The sequence below is a fragment of the Lotus japonicus genome, chromosome 5 (assembly GCF_012489685.1).
Source record: "Lotus japonicus ecotype B-129 chromosome 5, LjGifu_v1.2".
In the NCBI taxonomy this organism is placed as follows: Eukaryota; Viridiplantae; Streptophyta; class Magnoliopsida; order Fabales; family Fabaceae; genus Lotus; species Lotus japonicus.
The window spans coordinates 47,660,472-47,676,744 of NC_080045.1; the positions used below are offsets into that span (position 1 = coordinate 47,660,472).

Here is a 16,273-nt window from a genome sequence, read left to right on the forward strand (position 1 = left end):
GTACAGGGCGATTGGGCAATTACCAAACAGTCATTCAAGAAACCCTGCCTCGCCCAAGTATTGATTTAGTGGAAGTGAAGTTCAAAGCAGTGAAGTCAATAAATGAAGGCGAGCCTTCATGGATGGAATCAATCAAAAATTTTCTACAGAACCCTCCACAGGATGACGATTTGAACTCAAGAGCAAAACGTAGAGAGGTCACTTTCTACACACTGGTGGATGGGGAGTTATATCGGCGAGGCATTATGTCTCCTATGCTGAAATGTGTTGACACCAAAGATGCCCCGGGAATAATGGCGGAAGTCCACGAAGGAGTATGCTCCAGTCACATTGGTGGGCGATCCTTGGCAGTAAAAGTTTTGAGAACAGGATTCTACTGGCCCACATTGAAGAAGGACTGTCTGGAATATGTTAAGAAATGTGGAAAATGTCAAGTCTTTTCTGATTTGCATAAGGCCCCGCCGGAGGAATTAACCACCATGATGGCACCTTGGCCATTTGCTATGTGGGGGACTGACATTTTGGGACCATTCCCGGTAGCGAAGGCACAAATGAAGTATATCATCGTGGCGGTTGATTACTTCACCAAATGGATAGAAGCTGAAGCAGTGGCGACTATCACGGCGGTCAAGGTCAAGAATTTCCTGTGGCGAAGAATTGTGTGCAGATTTGGGGTTCCCATGGCTTTGGTAATGGACAATGGGACCCAATTTACAAGTAATGTTACCCGGGAATTTTGTGCAGAAATGGGAATCGAGATGAGATTTGCCTCGGTAGAACACCCACAAACTAATGGACAGGCTGAGTCAGCTAATAAAGTTATTTTGAAAGGCTTAAAAAAGAAATTGGATGAAGCAAAAGGGTGTTGGGCGGAGGAATTACCAAGCGTTCTTTGGGCATATAACACTACTGAACAATCAAGCACAAAGGAAACCCCGTATCGTTTAACCTATGGGACTGACGCCATGCTCCCAGTGAAAATAGAAAACCAAACTTGGCGAGTGTCTCGGTTTAATGAGAATGACAACGGGGAAAATCTGATAGCAAATCTAATTATGTTGCCAGAGGAACAACGGGAGGCACACATAAGAAATGAGGCGGGAAAAGTGAAGATTGCAAGAAAATTCACAACGAAAGTAGTGCCAAGAAAGATGAGGGTAGGAGACTTAGTGCTCCGAAAAAATACAATACCCGACAAACACAACAAACTTTCACCCAATTGGGGCGGGCCTTACAGGATTATAGGTGATGTTGGAGGAGGAGCTTATAAGTTGGAACAACTTAATGGTCAGAGGGTCCCACGGACATGGAACGCCTCACATCTGAAGCAATATTTTAGTTAAAAAGACAAAAAACAACAAAGGTGAATGAAGTCGTACTCTTTTTCCCTTTCTTTGGAAAGGTTTTTAATGAGGCGACATATGTAATGAAGGGACAATTGCTCCCATGTGTGAGAAAATTAATGAAAAGATCATTTCAACAGAATCGCCTATATTTTTTAATTTATATTACGAGTTCATGCAATGCAAATCGTATCAAGGTATGAAATACCGCGAGTAAACCTTTCGGAATAAGAAAGTATCGCCATCAAATGTTAAAAGCCTTGGCAATTCTAGTGGCCACTAGAAACCAAGCCTCGTCGAAAAATCGACTAAGGTATACAGACCTAAATAACAACAAAATCTGGTAAACAACATCAAGGTAACAACATGGAAACAACATAAGAACTTAAACAAACTTTGTTAAAATGTAAGGAAGTGGCGAAGCATTACATGATCGGAAAGGACAAACAAAAGGGCAAGGCCCAAAGATAAAATTGACTTAACAAAATAAAAACAAATTATAAATTCAAGCTACGTTATCATTGTTGGCGTTGTTTCCCTGGCCTGCAACAACTTGAGGGTCTTCCTTTCCTTGGTCCTCACCCTTGTTCTGGCCATTTCCATTTCCGCCATCTTCTTCTTCTTCAGGCTCACTTTCATCATCAAATTGAGGAAGGAGATCGAGGCTAACGTCATCCTCGCCAACAACTTGGCCGTCCTTAATCTCCTTCAAATAGCCAATGCAGGAAAGATCAAAGCCTGGCTCAACTACACTTATCTTCTCTTTGGCCGCCAGAAAGCCTTGAGCATATTGGAGGGAGGCGCGCCCTAAAATAGATGCATTCAGACGATCATATCTCTTTTCCAGCCTTTGACACTTGGCCTGAATAGCAATATGTTTGTCATTGATGGCTTCTTTCAAAGACTTGGTCTTTTGAAGAAGCAGGTCCGAAGCCGCCAAGTCATCAGTTAACTTAGCACACTTCTCCTCAGCAGATTTCAGCTTTTTGTGGGCAGTCTCAGCATCAGTCTTAGCCCGCTCATATGATGTCTTGTAATCGGCCACCTTCTTCTCAAGACGGTTCTTGGCTGAAATCAACTCCTTTACACACTGAGCCATCCCTGCCACAGTGCTGGCGGCAGAAAGAGCGTGATGGATCGCCACAGAAATAATATTGGGGGGGCCTTGACCGGAAACATCCTTATGGATTCGGTTGTCAAAAGTACGAGTCATAAAGTCCAACCCGTTGAAGTGAGGATCTGATAAGCTCAGCAAAAGGGGAGGAGCCTCGCCACCAGTGGCTGAACTAGGGCCAGCTTGGCCAAACGGAGTTGGCGGGCGGTTGATAATGCTTGAATCTTGGTGGGGTGGCGGGACGTTGTCGTTCCCTTTCTTTTTTTCCGCCGGATTACTTTTAGAAGCTAAACCGCCTGGATCAAGTGTGGATTGATGAAGAGGTCTGCTGCCAGCAGCGCCTGAAGTCTTTTGGCGCTTTGGGTCCCTGACGTTGTCAGAGCCCGAAGCGCCGTCATTTTTCTTCTTTTGCTCAGCTTCGGCGACCCTTCATCGAGGGGGTTCGCGTCAACCTTGCTTTTTCCCATCATGGCTGCATGGAAAGCATCAATTAGGCGAGGTACATGAACAAAAAGAAAAACAAGTTACGTGCAAAAATTATAAACTTACTAAAAAATTGATTTAAAGTGTCGGATTTCGACGCCTCAATCAAGTCATGACTAGAGATTACTGGTAATGTGCGAAGGTAATCGGCGATGGCCTGCTCAGATTCATCCAAGGCGTCGTATGAAACGAATATTTTTCGGCGAGGGTTTTTTGTCCAGTAAAAAGGGAAGAAAGGGTTATTATCGGAATCTCGAAATAAGTTATTCATTTCAGGTGACTCCATAACTTTGAAGTATTTTTTCTGCCACACTTTGTAATGGCTTTTAAGGGCGGTGAATCGGCTCAGGTTCTTGCGGGCCAAAAGGGGAACCCACTTGACAGATGTAGGTTTTGTGGTGACTGTCTTATAGAAAAGGAAAAACAAGGGATAGGTGAGAGTGCAACTCAAATGTTCACAGAGAATTTCAAAGCAGCGAATAAAACCTCAGGCGTTGGGCTGGAGTTGACAAGGCGCCACGTTCAAAAAGGTAAGAATGTGACATATAAAGGGCGAGAAAGGGAGTTTGATATTCAAATCCAAGAAGAAATAACCATAAACAAAAAAGAAGTCGGGCGATTCATCAGAAGGTTCCTTGCGTAAAAGAACACAATCATCCTCGCCACATGGAAGAACATTTAACAGGTGATCTTCGTTATTAGAGGTGGCGGGATTTATCTTTGTAAACCCTTGGGAAGATATTCGAAGCGAGTTGATGCTTCCAATACTACCCCAGATGGAGCGCCAAAGACATTTATCTTCGACCAAATGCGCGTTGGAACGCCATTCAGGTGAAGACAAGTCTCCATTGGAGGAAAGAATAGAGTCTACGGAGCCGGCGGGACCGGAATCCTCGTGGGTGGAAGGCGAGGAATGAATTTCAATAACAGTGGGGGCAGAAACTTCCCCAAGGCGGGACCGGAATCCTCGTGGGTGGAAGGCGAGGAATGAATTTCAATAACAGTGGGGGCGCACCGCGCAATGACGACGGCCGGGGTGGTGGAGGTTCGCCGGAGTTCAAAGAGGAGAAGGTGAAAATCGCAGAGGAAGTCTGAGGAAAAAGGTTTTCAGAAAAGTGAAAAAGTGAAAAGTGAAAAGGGTTTTTATAGAAGAAAAGGGAAGAGAGAGAACGAGTGGGAAAGATCGTGAAGAGTCGTGGGATTTGAAATTTGAAAAGGTACGAAGCGAAAAGACATAATTCCTCGAGACGCACAATTAGAAACTGCATTCATGATCAATGATGACGAAATCCCGGAAAACAAGGATACGTGCGGCAGTTGAAAAGACGTGACTGACGGTTATAATGATGACGATATATCAACGTAATAAGGGACGCGAAAACGGCAAGGCATATTGGCGAACAGCAAAGTGGCGATTAATCCATAAGCAAGAATGCGGTAACAGGTCCACGACTACAAAGAATGGCGATATACTATAAGGCAGCGCATTAAAGACATCTCGACTCAAGGAACCTAAGTCTCATGTCTTGGGGGCATGTGGAATGGGCGGGACATAAAGGATACTTATTAACAATTGCCCGCCCAAATCGAGTAATCAGATGAACGAAAGACACCTTGGCGGGATTCACGGAACAACATCGAATCCCGCCCTTCCTTTAGTCAGGCCCACACGCCAGCTGGAAGATTCCTTTAGATTTGTCTTATATGCATAAAGACTCGGGCCCCGGTTGTCAGGCCCAAGTACAGTAAAAGTCCACATCATGATCACTTCCTCTATAAAATGAGAGGTCAACACCTTGTAAAAAGTACCTTTTGAACATTTAATGAGAATATTCCTTTAATGATATTTTTAGTACTCTGCTAGGGTTTACTTTCTGTCAGTCTTCTACGTCAGATCTCCCTAGTACAGAACAAAGCTCATTCACCAAACATTTTTATAGAATTTTTAAGCTAATCAAATAAGCTATAAATTAGCTGAAATGACATGTCAAACATAGTCTATATGACAAATCTCTCTGAGTATTTAATGCAATTGCATTCACATGAAATCAAGACAAAAATAATTACGTTCAAAAAAAAAAGACAAAAATAATTAATTTTAACAAAATCTTAAACATCTCATTTGATTCTTTTTTGGATTATCCGTGCAAACCTTTAGATTTACCTACAAAGTTTATTGGATTATCATCAAATCAAATCTAAAACAAAAAAAAACAAAAAAAACAGAACCCTATTTTATTCTCTCTACATTGATTCTGCAACAAGAGGAACGTTCCTACGGAGAAGGAAATGGAAAACCTTAGTCTTCCCCATGATTTGGTGGTAGAAAATCTGTTAAGGTTGCCTGGGAAATCTCTGTTGCGCTTCAAATGCGTATGCAAGTCATGGCTGCAGTGATTTCTGATCACCAATTCGCTAAATCCCAATACAACCTAGCCGCTGCCGTCACCCACCGAGTTCTTGTTAGAAGCAATTATTGCTATTCTGAAACTGAATCTGTTGATGTGGAAGCATCACTTTACGACGATTCCGCTGTCGTAAAGCTCAGAGTTCCAGAACCATGTAGAGACCCCAGTATTCGGATATGTAGTTCTTACAGAGGGTTTGTATTTCTTGCCCCTGAACGGTTTGGTGATATCACTGTATGGAACCCATCAACAGGTGCTCACAGGAAAATTCCAGTGTCCGATGCAAATTGGGACGATGATCGATCAGTATCAACTCCTTATATTAAAGGACTTACACTATGTGCTCCTGGATTACTACATGGTATAATTGGTATTGGGTATGAAGAATCAAGTGATGACTACTTGATAGTTATTATACAATTGCGTGGCCCTTCAATTAAAGTTTTTTCATTGAAATACAATGTATCCTCTTTCATTCATGGTGTTGATATTCAATTTCGATATCTAAGTCACAGATATGATTCCAAAGCTGGGATACTATTGAATGAGTCGCTTCATTGGTTGGTTTTATCTCTAGCTACAAAGCTTCATGCAGTTCTTGCCTTTCTTTTTTTTGATAGATAGAAGTTTATCCGAGATTTCTCTATCACCTAATTTGGCGGCGGAATTGGCACGAAAGCGATATCATTTAAATGTTATGGGAGGATATTTCTGTGTTTGTTATGAAGGTAGAGGTGATACATAATGCTGAGATTTGTGTTGGGGTTGACTGTCAAGTCCCACATTGCCCAAGTTTCTAAAATAAAGAAGGAGGTTAAAAATTAGCTATTGGAAAAGTCCCACATCGCTTATTAAGGTGAAGCAAGGGGAAGACCAAGGCTATATATTGGACCTAGGTTCTTTGTTTTTAGATGCACCCGTCAGTAGCACTTTAAGCTTATATCTGACTTAGTTTAATATTTGCTTTGTGAGAGTGTGGTTGTACTGGGGCATTGGGGTGAGAGTGAGAGAAGTCTATGTGTTGTAACAATTTTCACATAGTGATATTTCTCTGGTTGTCGGTTTAGACAACGGTCGTGGTTTTTTATCCGGTTTTGGAGTTTCCACGTAATTTTCTTGTGTTGTGATTGTGTTTTATTTTTCTTCAGCTGTGTTGTTTCGCAACAGTGGTATCAAGAGCTTCGGTTCGATGAGATATCACAATTCTTAGTATGCTCTGTGGTTGCAGTATTATCTAATCTTCCACACCAGAAAAGAAGTGTGATATTGTGGAGGTGCTGAAGAGGAGTTTTGCAGCTGCTATGTCTTATGGAGGCTGACAAGTGGGAGGAACTAAATTTGAGGGCTGCAAGTGCAATTCGTCTGTGTTTGCAAAAAAATGTTCTTGCAAATGTGCAGAATTTGTCATCAGCCAAGGAACTCTGGGAGAAGGTTGAAGGGTTATATCAGGCAAATGGCATCTCAAATCGGTTGTTGCTAAAAGAGCAATTCCACAATCTACGCATGGATGAAGGTACGAAAATATCTGATCATCTGAGTACTTTGAATAATATTATCTCCGAGTTGGAATCTATTAAAGTAGAGATTGATGATGAAGGTAAACCGTTAAGACTCATTTTGTCCCTTCCATCTTCCTATGTTCATTTGAAACCTGTTTTGATGTATGGGAAGGAAAGTTTGAGTTTTGAAGAAGTTGCAACTAAAATTATTTAGAGGTGGGGCTAATGGGAAGAAGATCCTTGTAAAGAATCTGGCGTGCTGAAAGTGTGGAAAGTCTGGGCTTGTGAAGAGAAATTGTCCAGGTGAAGCAGTATCTGAAAAAGATGTCTCCCTTGTTCTGGGAGATGATGGTGATCTCATATAGAAGATAAAGTTTGTCCTTATGGTATTTCCGCTATACCATGGAAAAGGACAAGTTATTGCTAGCAGATCAGAAACATCACATGAGCATTGGTTGACATTGATGCAAGGTGTGTGGTGAAAGGTGTCGATGGGTGAAGAACTTCTTGGAAGCCAACATGGGAGTTGCACGATTAAATTTCAGCAAGGTTTCGACATGTGGAAATTCTTTGAATGGTTTAGTTCTAAGTGAAAAAAATTCTTGGGATGGTTTGTTTCCAAGTGAAGTGTACTCTTTTATGGTGGAGTATGATTGCCGGTATAGACAATGCAAGCGGAAGATGTGTAACTCTTAAAATCAAGGTGGAGATTGTTGGGGTTGATTGTCAAGTCCCACATTGCCCAAGTTTCTAAAATAAAGAAGGAGGTTAAAAATTAGCTATTGGAGAAGTCCCACATCCCTTATTGTGGTGAAGTAAGGGGAAGACCAAGGTTATATATTGGACCTAGGTTCTTTGTTTTTAGATGCGCCAGTTAGTACTTTAAACTTATATCTGACTTAGTTTAATATTTGCTTTGTGAGAGTGTGGGTGTACTGGGGCATTGGGGTGAGAGTGAGAGAAGTCTATGTGTTGTAACAATTTTCACATAGTGATATTTCTCTGGTTGTCGGTTTAGACAACGGTCGTGGTTTTTTCTCTGATTTTGGAGTTTCCACGTAATTTTCTTGTGTTGTGATTGTGTTTTATTTTTCTTCAACTGTGTTGTTTCCCAACAACTTGGGTCATGAAGAGTATAAAGTAGCGTCTTCTTGGACTAAATCTTTTGTTTTACCAGTTACAAGTATTGCATACAACAACTTTTTACCCTCATGCTTCACTAGATGTGGTGATCTTTTTGGATCAAGTGGCTCTGGAGAACTGATGAAATTGAATTTTAATGACAAGGCACACATTGTTGAGTATCGCACATGTTTGCCGCCATATAGAGGTTTTGTAAAACATCATGATTTGTACCGAGAGAGTCTATGACCACTACCACTACCTAGTTACTGTGATGAAGACAAGTATCAAGAGTGGTATTTCCCCAAGAAGCGGAAACATGAAAGTTAACAAGAAGAGGTATCTCCTCAGGAAGCGAAACAAGAAAGTTTGAGTAGAGGATTGAGTCCTCAATACTACGGGAGTGCTGAAGATTTGCTCGTGAAGATGACGAATGGTAGCAGTCTAAGGAAACAAGAAGCTATATATATAATTTTTTTTTCTGCATCGGAAAACTATATACTCCCTCTGTTTCTATTTATAAGAACCAAATAGAAAGTGTAGTTGATCGTTTTTATAAGAACCAACTTGGAGTTTGTGGAGAATTAATTATTTTTAGACATGAATACCCTTATTTAATTGAATTTCTCTCTCTTTCCACTTGCTATGACATTAATGGTGCATAAAAATTAAGAATAATGAGTGGAGGGTAACTTTGGAAAGTTGATATAAATTGAGAACAAATTTAATGTCATTATCTAAATTAACTAAATTTCTTAAAGGGTGAGAAGTGGTTGCTTGGTTCTTATATTAAGGAACGGAGGGGATATAATTTAACTTTATTTTACCCTTTTGGTTTTTGTTCATATTCCTCTTGCATTATAAAAAATTAAAGCTATATGCATGATGGATGCATATGCTCTTTATCACCTTTATCGTTGTTTCCTCTTACTAATTAATTGTGTTTGCATTTTGTCTCTCTATCATCTTTTACATAGTTGATAGGGTCAAGCCCTAGTTGTTTTTACTCTTCTAATTAGTACTCCCTCTGTCTCCTATTATAAGTCACTTTTAACTACTTATCTTAGATTAAGAAAAATACTCCCTCCGTTCCAATTTGTTTGTTGTTTTAGCATTTGCACACAGTTTAAGAGCTAATCATTAGATTAATATTTTCACCAAAATACCCCTATTTATTTCTATTCATCTCAATCATTCCTTCCTCATTTTCCACACTCACACTACTAATTTCACATCTTCTCCATTGAAAATATAAGAGAGAGAATGTGAATTCAAAATTTGAGTTACTACTACAAGAGAGAAACTTGACTAGAATAATAGCTTACATTTTCGTAAATAGGGACAGTAACTAATTGAGATAGTGGGGATAGTTAATTTAGGTGGTAAGTTGGTTTATTGAGAAACTTTGAATTAATTATTCAACAAGGGTATAAAGGGAAGAAAATGGGAAAAAATGCATTGAATATATAAAACAACAACCATTTTGGAATTTCTAGCAAAAGCTAAAATAACAAACAAATTGGAACGGAGGGAGTAGTTAAAAGCAATAAATTTGTAAGACAAAAACATAGCATTTCCAATGTCACCCTTAGAATTTCTCTCTCCAAATTAAAACTTTTCAAATATAACTACCTATTTCATCTTAAATATGAGGTTAGTATTGAAAACAAATATTAAATGTTGCATTGGTACGTATCACAAAGTGACTTATAATTAGGGACAAAAAAAACTCAAAAAATGTGACTTATAAATGGGGACGGAGGGAGTAACTTTTATGTAGTAACTCTTTTTTTTTAAGCTAACGTGTTGTTACTTGTTTTGTCAATTTTTAATCATATGGATATAGAAGGTAGAAGCCTGGATAAAGTTTATTCCGAGAGTAACATAAAAAAAATATGCCTGGATAGAGGATAATGACAATTTCAGAAAATGGAAACTAATATAGAGTTTTAAAAATCAGGGATTAAAAACACTACAATTTCCAAGAATATTATCTCTTGCATATATGAGGCCTTTGCCCTGTACTCTTTGGCACATATCTAATTTCTTTCTTAGTAAATTACTGTAACTTCAACATCTTAAGAACATATCTAATGGTGCTTTGATATCTTCCTTATCTAGCTGATTGTAGCTTACCATGCACTTATTATTGGTAGTTTTTTGGAGGTATTATTCCAATTTTATTGCTGGTAGCCAAGGAATGTCAGCAGTGAAAAAGTAAGTTGGTGCATCAGCTTAAATTAGCAGGGAGGGTCTTTAGATGTAATAAATGTCCTTTTTATTTGGAATTTGTAGATTTCTCAAGAACTCAGAGCCAGTGTTCATTAAGAGGCTGGTCTCACATGTATTGCTGGTGTGGCACCAAAGTGCTTACTTGCAAGTGTTGCATGTTATTTGCCAAACATCTTTCCCATCGTTATGTTAGTTGGCGTGTTACCAGCTTTCTTGCTAAGGTTTTGCATGTTATTTGCCTACCTCGATCGGCCTCATTTTGTAAGTTTATTTATTGTTTCTTACAATATTTTTGGTTGGGTAGCATGTTGGATTGTTGATCCTCTACGGCTCTACATATATCCATCCATAGTAGCATCGGTTGAACACGAGAAGGTAATACCTCTACCCACATCACCTTTTTCTATTAGTTAGGTTGAAACTTCTGAGTTTCCCCTTCTTTCGTGCATCATGTGTGACTTAATAGCATACAATTTTTTAGCATAATTAATTACTTCTTGTTTTAAAGCACCCCAGCACAGATCGATGCTTAACATTGGGACTCATGTTATTATCAATCAAAATCTCAGTGGTTTTGGATTTCAAATGCAGTTCCAGAGGTATGTTTTTCTTGTAATAAAATGATCGTTATTAAATATTGGAAAAAGAAGTAGCTAGCAGATAAACATTTGAGTGGGCAATGGGGAAGACATCGGAGCTAGCTATACAATTCATGTCAAATAATTTTTTTTAAAATAATAAGAAATTAAAGGATTTACCACATGTTCAAAGTAAAGATTGATGGCATTAAACAGTGCCATTTACATGTTCTAAGTAAAGATTTATGGCATTAAACAGGGCCATTTACCACATGTTCTAAGTAAATATTGATGTTTTGCATTGTTTGTATATGAAAATTACTACATTTTTGGTTGGTTTCTGGGGTAGATTCTGGTTGGAGAGGGTGTAAGGTGTTGCTGCCTCGAAGATAAATGCGCTGTTTATAGCTATTATAGTCAAAGAGAATATAGGATGAAAAGGAAAGTACTTGAGTAAACCAAATGAAAGACTAGAAAGAGGGGGGGGGTATAGTGATGGATACCACAAAGAAAGTGATGGAGGAAATGAGATATAGAAAGCTGGACCCATTAATTAGCTGTAGTACAGGGTCTTTGTTATATGTATGCAATTAAAGTTTGGTCCTAGAGAAACAGAATGGAAGGAAAGAAATAGAAGAGATAGAGTGACTGAAATTAGCAACCTTCTCATGTAGGATAAAAGTAGCCAACTAAAAGCCACCAACAGCAAAAGCAACAACAACAAGAAAAGAAAGCAAGAGAACTATCCCTAAAACCACTGAAATTAATAATACTATAATGTAGTAGAGAATTTAATACTCACACATGTGCATTACTTTGATAGTAATATGATTTAAAGAGAATTTAATGGCGGATTCTTTTTTTGGTACATCGGAAAGATAAATTGCACCGGCCAGGAACCGATCCCGGGACTTCCCCTACCCAACCCATATTCCCCCAGCTCCTACCACTTGAGCTATCCTACAGGGACTTAATGGCGGATTCTATGGTACAGGAATTTGTTTGGTTTGATTTTATTTTTGGAGAAGTTACCAGATTAGATTTGAGGGTGTTGGTTTGGTTTGATTAGCTTGGTTTGATTTTTGTTGGATTCGGTGATGGTTTTGTTTCTTCAGGCAGGGGCTTCTCATCCTGCTCTTATTTTTCAACCTCTAATATTCTTCTACTACTAAATATTTAATCTTGTTTACCCTGTTTAATAATCTGATTATCCTGGTATAATCTAATCGAATGTTGTTCTATGGCAAGGGATGAGACTTCAGCGGCAGCTATGGAGAGAGCGTTGTGTTGATAGACAGAAGCAACATGTTTGTAACTGAGGATGAGACACTGAAATCCTAATGTTCAAAGAATTACCCCTGGTTGAAATTTTTGATTCACTAAGTTACCTAACCAAATCAGGGTTTAATTTGGAAATATAAAAAAGTGAGAGTGTAAATCATAATTATTACAAAAGAAATTAAATCATTTATAACATGTACACATCAGCTTAAAATGTATTAATTTTATTGGGTCAACTCATTCAGGTAGCTATGCTCATATGAATTTCTGGGCATCGAAGCAAGCACCGAATTTAATTGTTGAAGCAAATAAGAGTCCAGTGGACATTATGCACTTGTTACTCAACAACCTCTTAAAGGAAGGGCCAAGCAAGGAGGACAGCGGGTTGGCGAAATGGAGGTTTGGGCTCTTGAGGGACTCGGTGTTGCCCATATTTTACAAGAGATGCTTACTTATAAATCTGATCATATTAAAGCTCGTCAAGAAGCGTTTTTTTTTTATTAGTTGCGATGCGAACTGGCGTTTACTTATGAGATTCGTTGAGTAGACTTGCTTGAGTTGTCTGCTATAAGATAGCTAGTTTTGGGGCTTTCGACATAAATCAAAAAGCCTATCCGGCTTGGCTTGCGGCGGGATTGAATACCTGGATCGAGTCAGAGTTTGTAACATCCCGATCTGACGACTGGCCTCACGGTAACAACACAAGTCTTTTCAGTGCGCTTTGTCCTCACTCACGCACTTCTCGGGAAAACTTCCCAGGAGGTCACCCATCACGATATTGCTCCAAGGCAAGTACACTTAACCATGAAGTTCTTATCAGTTGGGCTCCCGAAAAGAAGTTGCAACTTGTTGTCATGAGTAGTACCAATCAAATCTTTTATGCCCTCCTCAACTGTATAGTCCATCCCTATACAATCTCGGAATACCTCTTGTTCGGGTGTGAGATCGGTTCATTCATGTGCCCCTCCGCCTAGAAGCCTGCCAGAAGCCGCTCCTTGTCCGTGCCTCACTGCACCGGCGATCACTCCCCGCCCTCGTCGGCCCCGGGCATCATAGGCCCACCAACTTCCGCTTGGTTCGTCCCCGAACCACACCGTACTGGGAGAGGTCGGCTCTGATACCACTTGTAACATCCCGATCTGACGACTGGCCTCACGGTAACAACACAAGTCTTTTCAGTGCGCTTTGTCCTCACTCACGCACTTCTCGGGAAAACTTCCCAGGAGGTCACCCATCACGATATTGCTCCAAGGCAAGCACACTTAATCATGGAGTTCTTAGCAGTTGGGCTCCCGAAAAGAAGTTGCAACTTGTTGTCATGAGTAGTACCAATCAAATCTTTTATGCCCTCCTCAACTGTATAGTCCATCCCTATACAGTCTCGGAATACCTCTTGTTCGGGTGTGAGATCGGTTCATTCATGTGCCCCTCCGCCTAGAAGCCTGCCAGAAGCCGCTCCTTGTCCGTGCCTCACTGCACCGGCGATCACTCCCCGCCCTCGTCGGCCCCGGGCATCACAGAGTTCACGCCGCCCGCCCTGAACAAATAGGAGGCGTGGGCCACAGGTCGCACATAAGCCGCCTTGTTAAAACATTGTGTGGCTGGTGAAGTGACGGTCATAACACACAAGAACTCAAGAATAAGGGTTCGATTGTGTCTTCAAAATTGTTTTATAGAAAAACTACTTTTGTTAGTAGCCACAGATAAGTAAGAGTTATAATAAAAATAAACGAAAGAGAAAAAGAGAACAAAGATTTATCCTGATTCACCATAATTCCGGCTAGTACAGTCCTTGGCGTCAACGAAAATTTTCACTCAGTCAATGTATTTTTATTAGGATTTGTCCTTATAAGTATTATCAAGAATTTCTCTTAACTAAGTATTGTCAATAACTTCTTTTTATTAAGTATTGTCAATGACTTCTCTTAATTAACCACAATCTTATCTAAGAATGTGATTTTCATTCTACTTTTTAGTTCTCTCAACAGAGATGATAGTACTAGACTCTTTAAACTCAACAAGTCATGAAAGGTGCTTATGTGATAAGACAGTGAAATCATGAGTTTTACAAGAAAGAAGAACTTAAGCACAAAAGATAAATGATAAAGTTGTAAACCTAAAAGTTAATAGAAGTCATAGCAAAGAGTAAAGGTTTACATTGTAAAAAGTTAATTGAACATTACAAAGACACTGATACTTATACACAAGACTAACTCTTCTAACTAACTAGGAAGTATTTGAAGATTTAGTCCTTGCACTCTAGCTATATTCTAATAATAAAGACGTTTTTGTACAATGAGTTTTTCTTGAAAATATTTGTTGTTCTCTTTTCAAACTTGTTACTCTTTTACTCTCGGAATTGATTCTATTAATTCTCCGATTCTCCAATGACGTTTGATGTTGGATTCATGGCTATTGAGGTCTCTAGCCTCTCAATCTTGAAACTTTTATGGCACTGTTTTGTTTATTGTAATTGATCAAATTCTATTGTATCATATATTGTAATAAACTTAAAACTTTTTTAACCACGAAGTTAAGTGATAGTTCCTCACTTGGTCCTTAACCACGAAATATGTCTTGATTCTCATTCATGCGAATGATGTACAATTTGTGATACTAATTTATCGCTTAGTGTAAATACTCACGATAAGATAAACTTTTTTTATCAATAAAATCATAATCAAAATAAAAAATTAAGGGTCTGTTTGATTGCAGTTCTAGGGCATGTTTGTTTGTTTGTTATTTTGAAAACAGTTTTCAGAAGAAGAAAACAGTTTGAATGACATGTTTTCCAACATTTAGAAAACTGATAACTGAAAATTAAAAACAGAAACTGAAAACATCTTTTAGTTGTTTTAGTTTTTTAGTTTTAAAATGAAAATGAGAGTTTTTAAAAACAGGTCGTACAAACAGGTTTTCAATTTTTAAAAATTGAAAAATTGTTTTGAAAACAGCAAACAAACAGACCCTATTTTTTTTTTTTAGTAAGCCAAATTTGAATTAGAAGAAATACTAGGAGTATTTCATTCCATGTTCAAGAGAAATATACATAGGAAAGATAGGAAGAGAGAAGAACAAAAGAAATAAAGAGCTATAAGAGCTACTTTCAACATCTGCTACTATACAAGCAGGGTCCCAAAAAGCCAAAATCTGCACTAAAAGTACAACTAGTACTAACATCACCCTTCTATCCCTGCAAGTAATACGAGAGCATCATGGCAGATATACACATGGCCTCACAAGCACAAATCAAAACAAGGCCAATTAGAGAATCATGACTGCTCCTAGGAATACTCTGGATGACTGCAACACACATTTTCTGTGACCACCAGACAGTAAAATCATTAGCACCAGCACTAAATTAAATTGCAGGAACCCATCACACTATTCCAATTCAGAGATACTCCAAAGAGCTTCTAGGATTGGAGATCCAATCGCACATAGAGGCATGGAACTTTTTGCTCCTAGCTTTCAACCAATTCCAAGCTTTCAATTGTGCTATTTCCCAAACTCTTGCTTCATCCTTCACCCCATCCTTGAAAATGACACTGTTTCAGCATAGCCAAATTGACCATATCACCGCTAGCCAAACTGATTTCGCCCCCCTTCGTTGTTCTGCAGTCCTCAAGTCCCCACCATGTTGCAAGAAGTGGTCTTGACATCCTTGGGGTAGAACAGTAGTTACACTCAACCACCTATAGCAAGAGTCCCACACCTTGGAAGAGAAGGAGCACGAGAAGAAAAGATGCTCTGATGTTTCAGCTGTATTCTCGCACAGCACACATGTCACAGAATCTCCATGTGAGAGTGCTCCTCTCAAATTCAGGTTATGCTTCGACTGTACCCTCCCCCTCAAGACCTTCCAGGCAAAAACTAAAACGTTTGAGGGGGCAAGCCCTTTCCATAAGTGCTCGAAAGCCATGATTGACTCCTCCAATTCAAATCCCTGCATAAAAACATACGCTGATTTTACAGTAAAAGATCCTGAACTATCTGCTAGCCAAGTCCATTTGTCTCCCTTGTCTTCCGTTAAATTTGCCTGCTGTAAAACTGTGAGTAAATCCCCCACTTTCTCTTCCTCACGGGCCAAAAGGTTCCTACGCCATAGCAGATTCCAGCTCCACACTTCTTGTTCCCAGTGCCCCATCTCAGAGATACATGATGATTGCTGTACAGATAGGATATAAAGGCGCCTAAACCGTTCACAAAGCCT

General features: G+C 39.3%; 1 protein-coding gene across 1 annotated transcript; it reads left to right on the forward strand.

The window, feature by feature from the left end:
- The first annotated feature begins 5,324 nt into the window (after positions 1–5,324).
- Positions 5,325–7,212, forward strand: LOC130719671 (uncharacterized). The gene is made up of 3 exons (XM_057570282.1): positions 5,325–5,810; positions 6,747–6,945; positions 7,151–7,212. The coding sequence occupies exons 1-3, from the start codon at positions 5,325–5,327 to the stop codon at positions 7,210–7,212; spliced, it is 747 nt and encodes a 248-aa protein (XP_057426265.1).
- The last annotated feature ends 9,061 nt before the right edge of the window (positions 7,213–16,273 follow it).

Bases quoted from the DNA above. Each gene is read 5' to 3' on its own strand.
- LOC130719671 (XM_057570282.1), top strand. From the start codon at position 5,325: ATGGCTGCAGTGATTTCTGATCACCAATTCGCTAAATCCCAATACAAC. The intron at 5,811-6,746 runs GTATCCTCTTTC...GCAAATGTGCAG, and splicing joins TTTTTTCATTGAAATACAAT to AATTTGTCATCAGCCAAGGA. The intron at 6,946-7,150 runs GTAAACCGTTAA...GAAATTGTCCAG, and splicing joins AGTAGAGATTGATGATGAAG to GTGAAGCAGTATCTGAAAAA.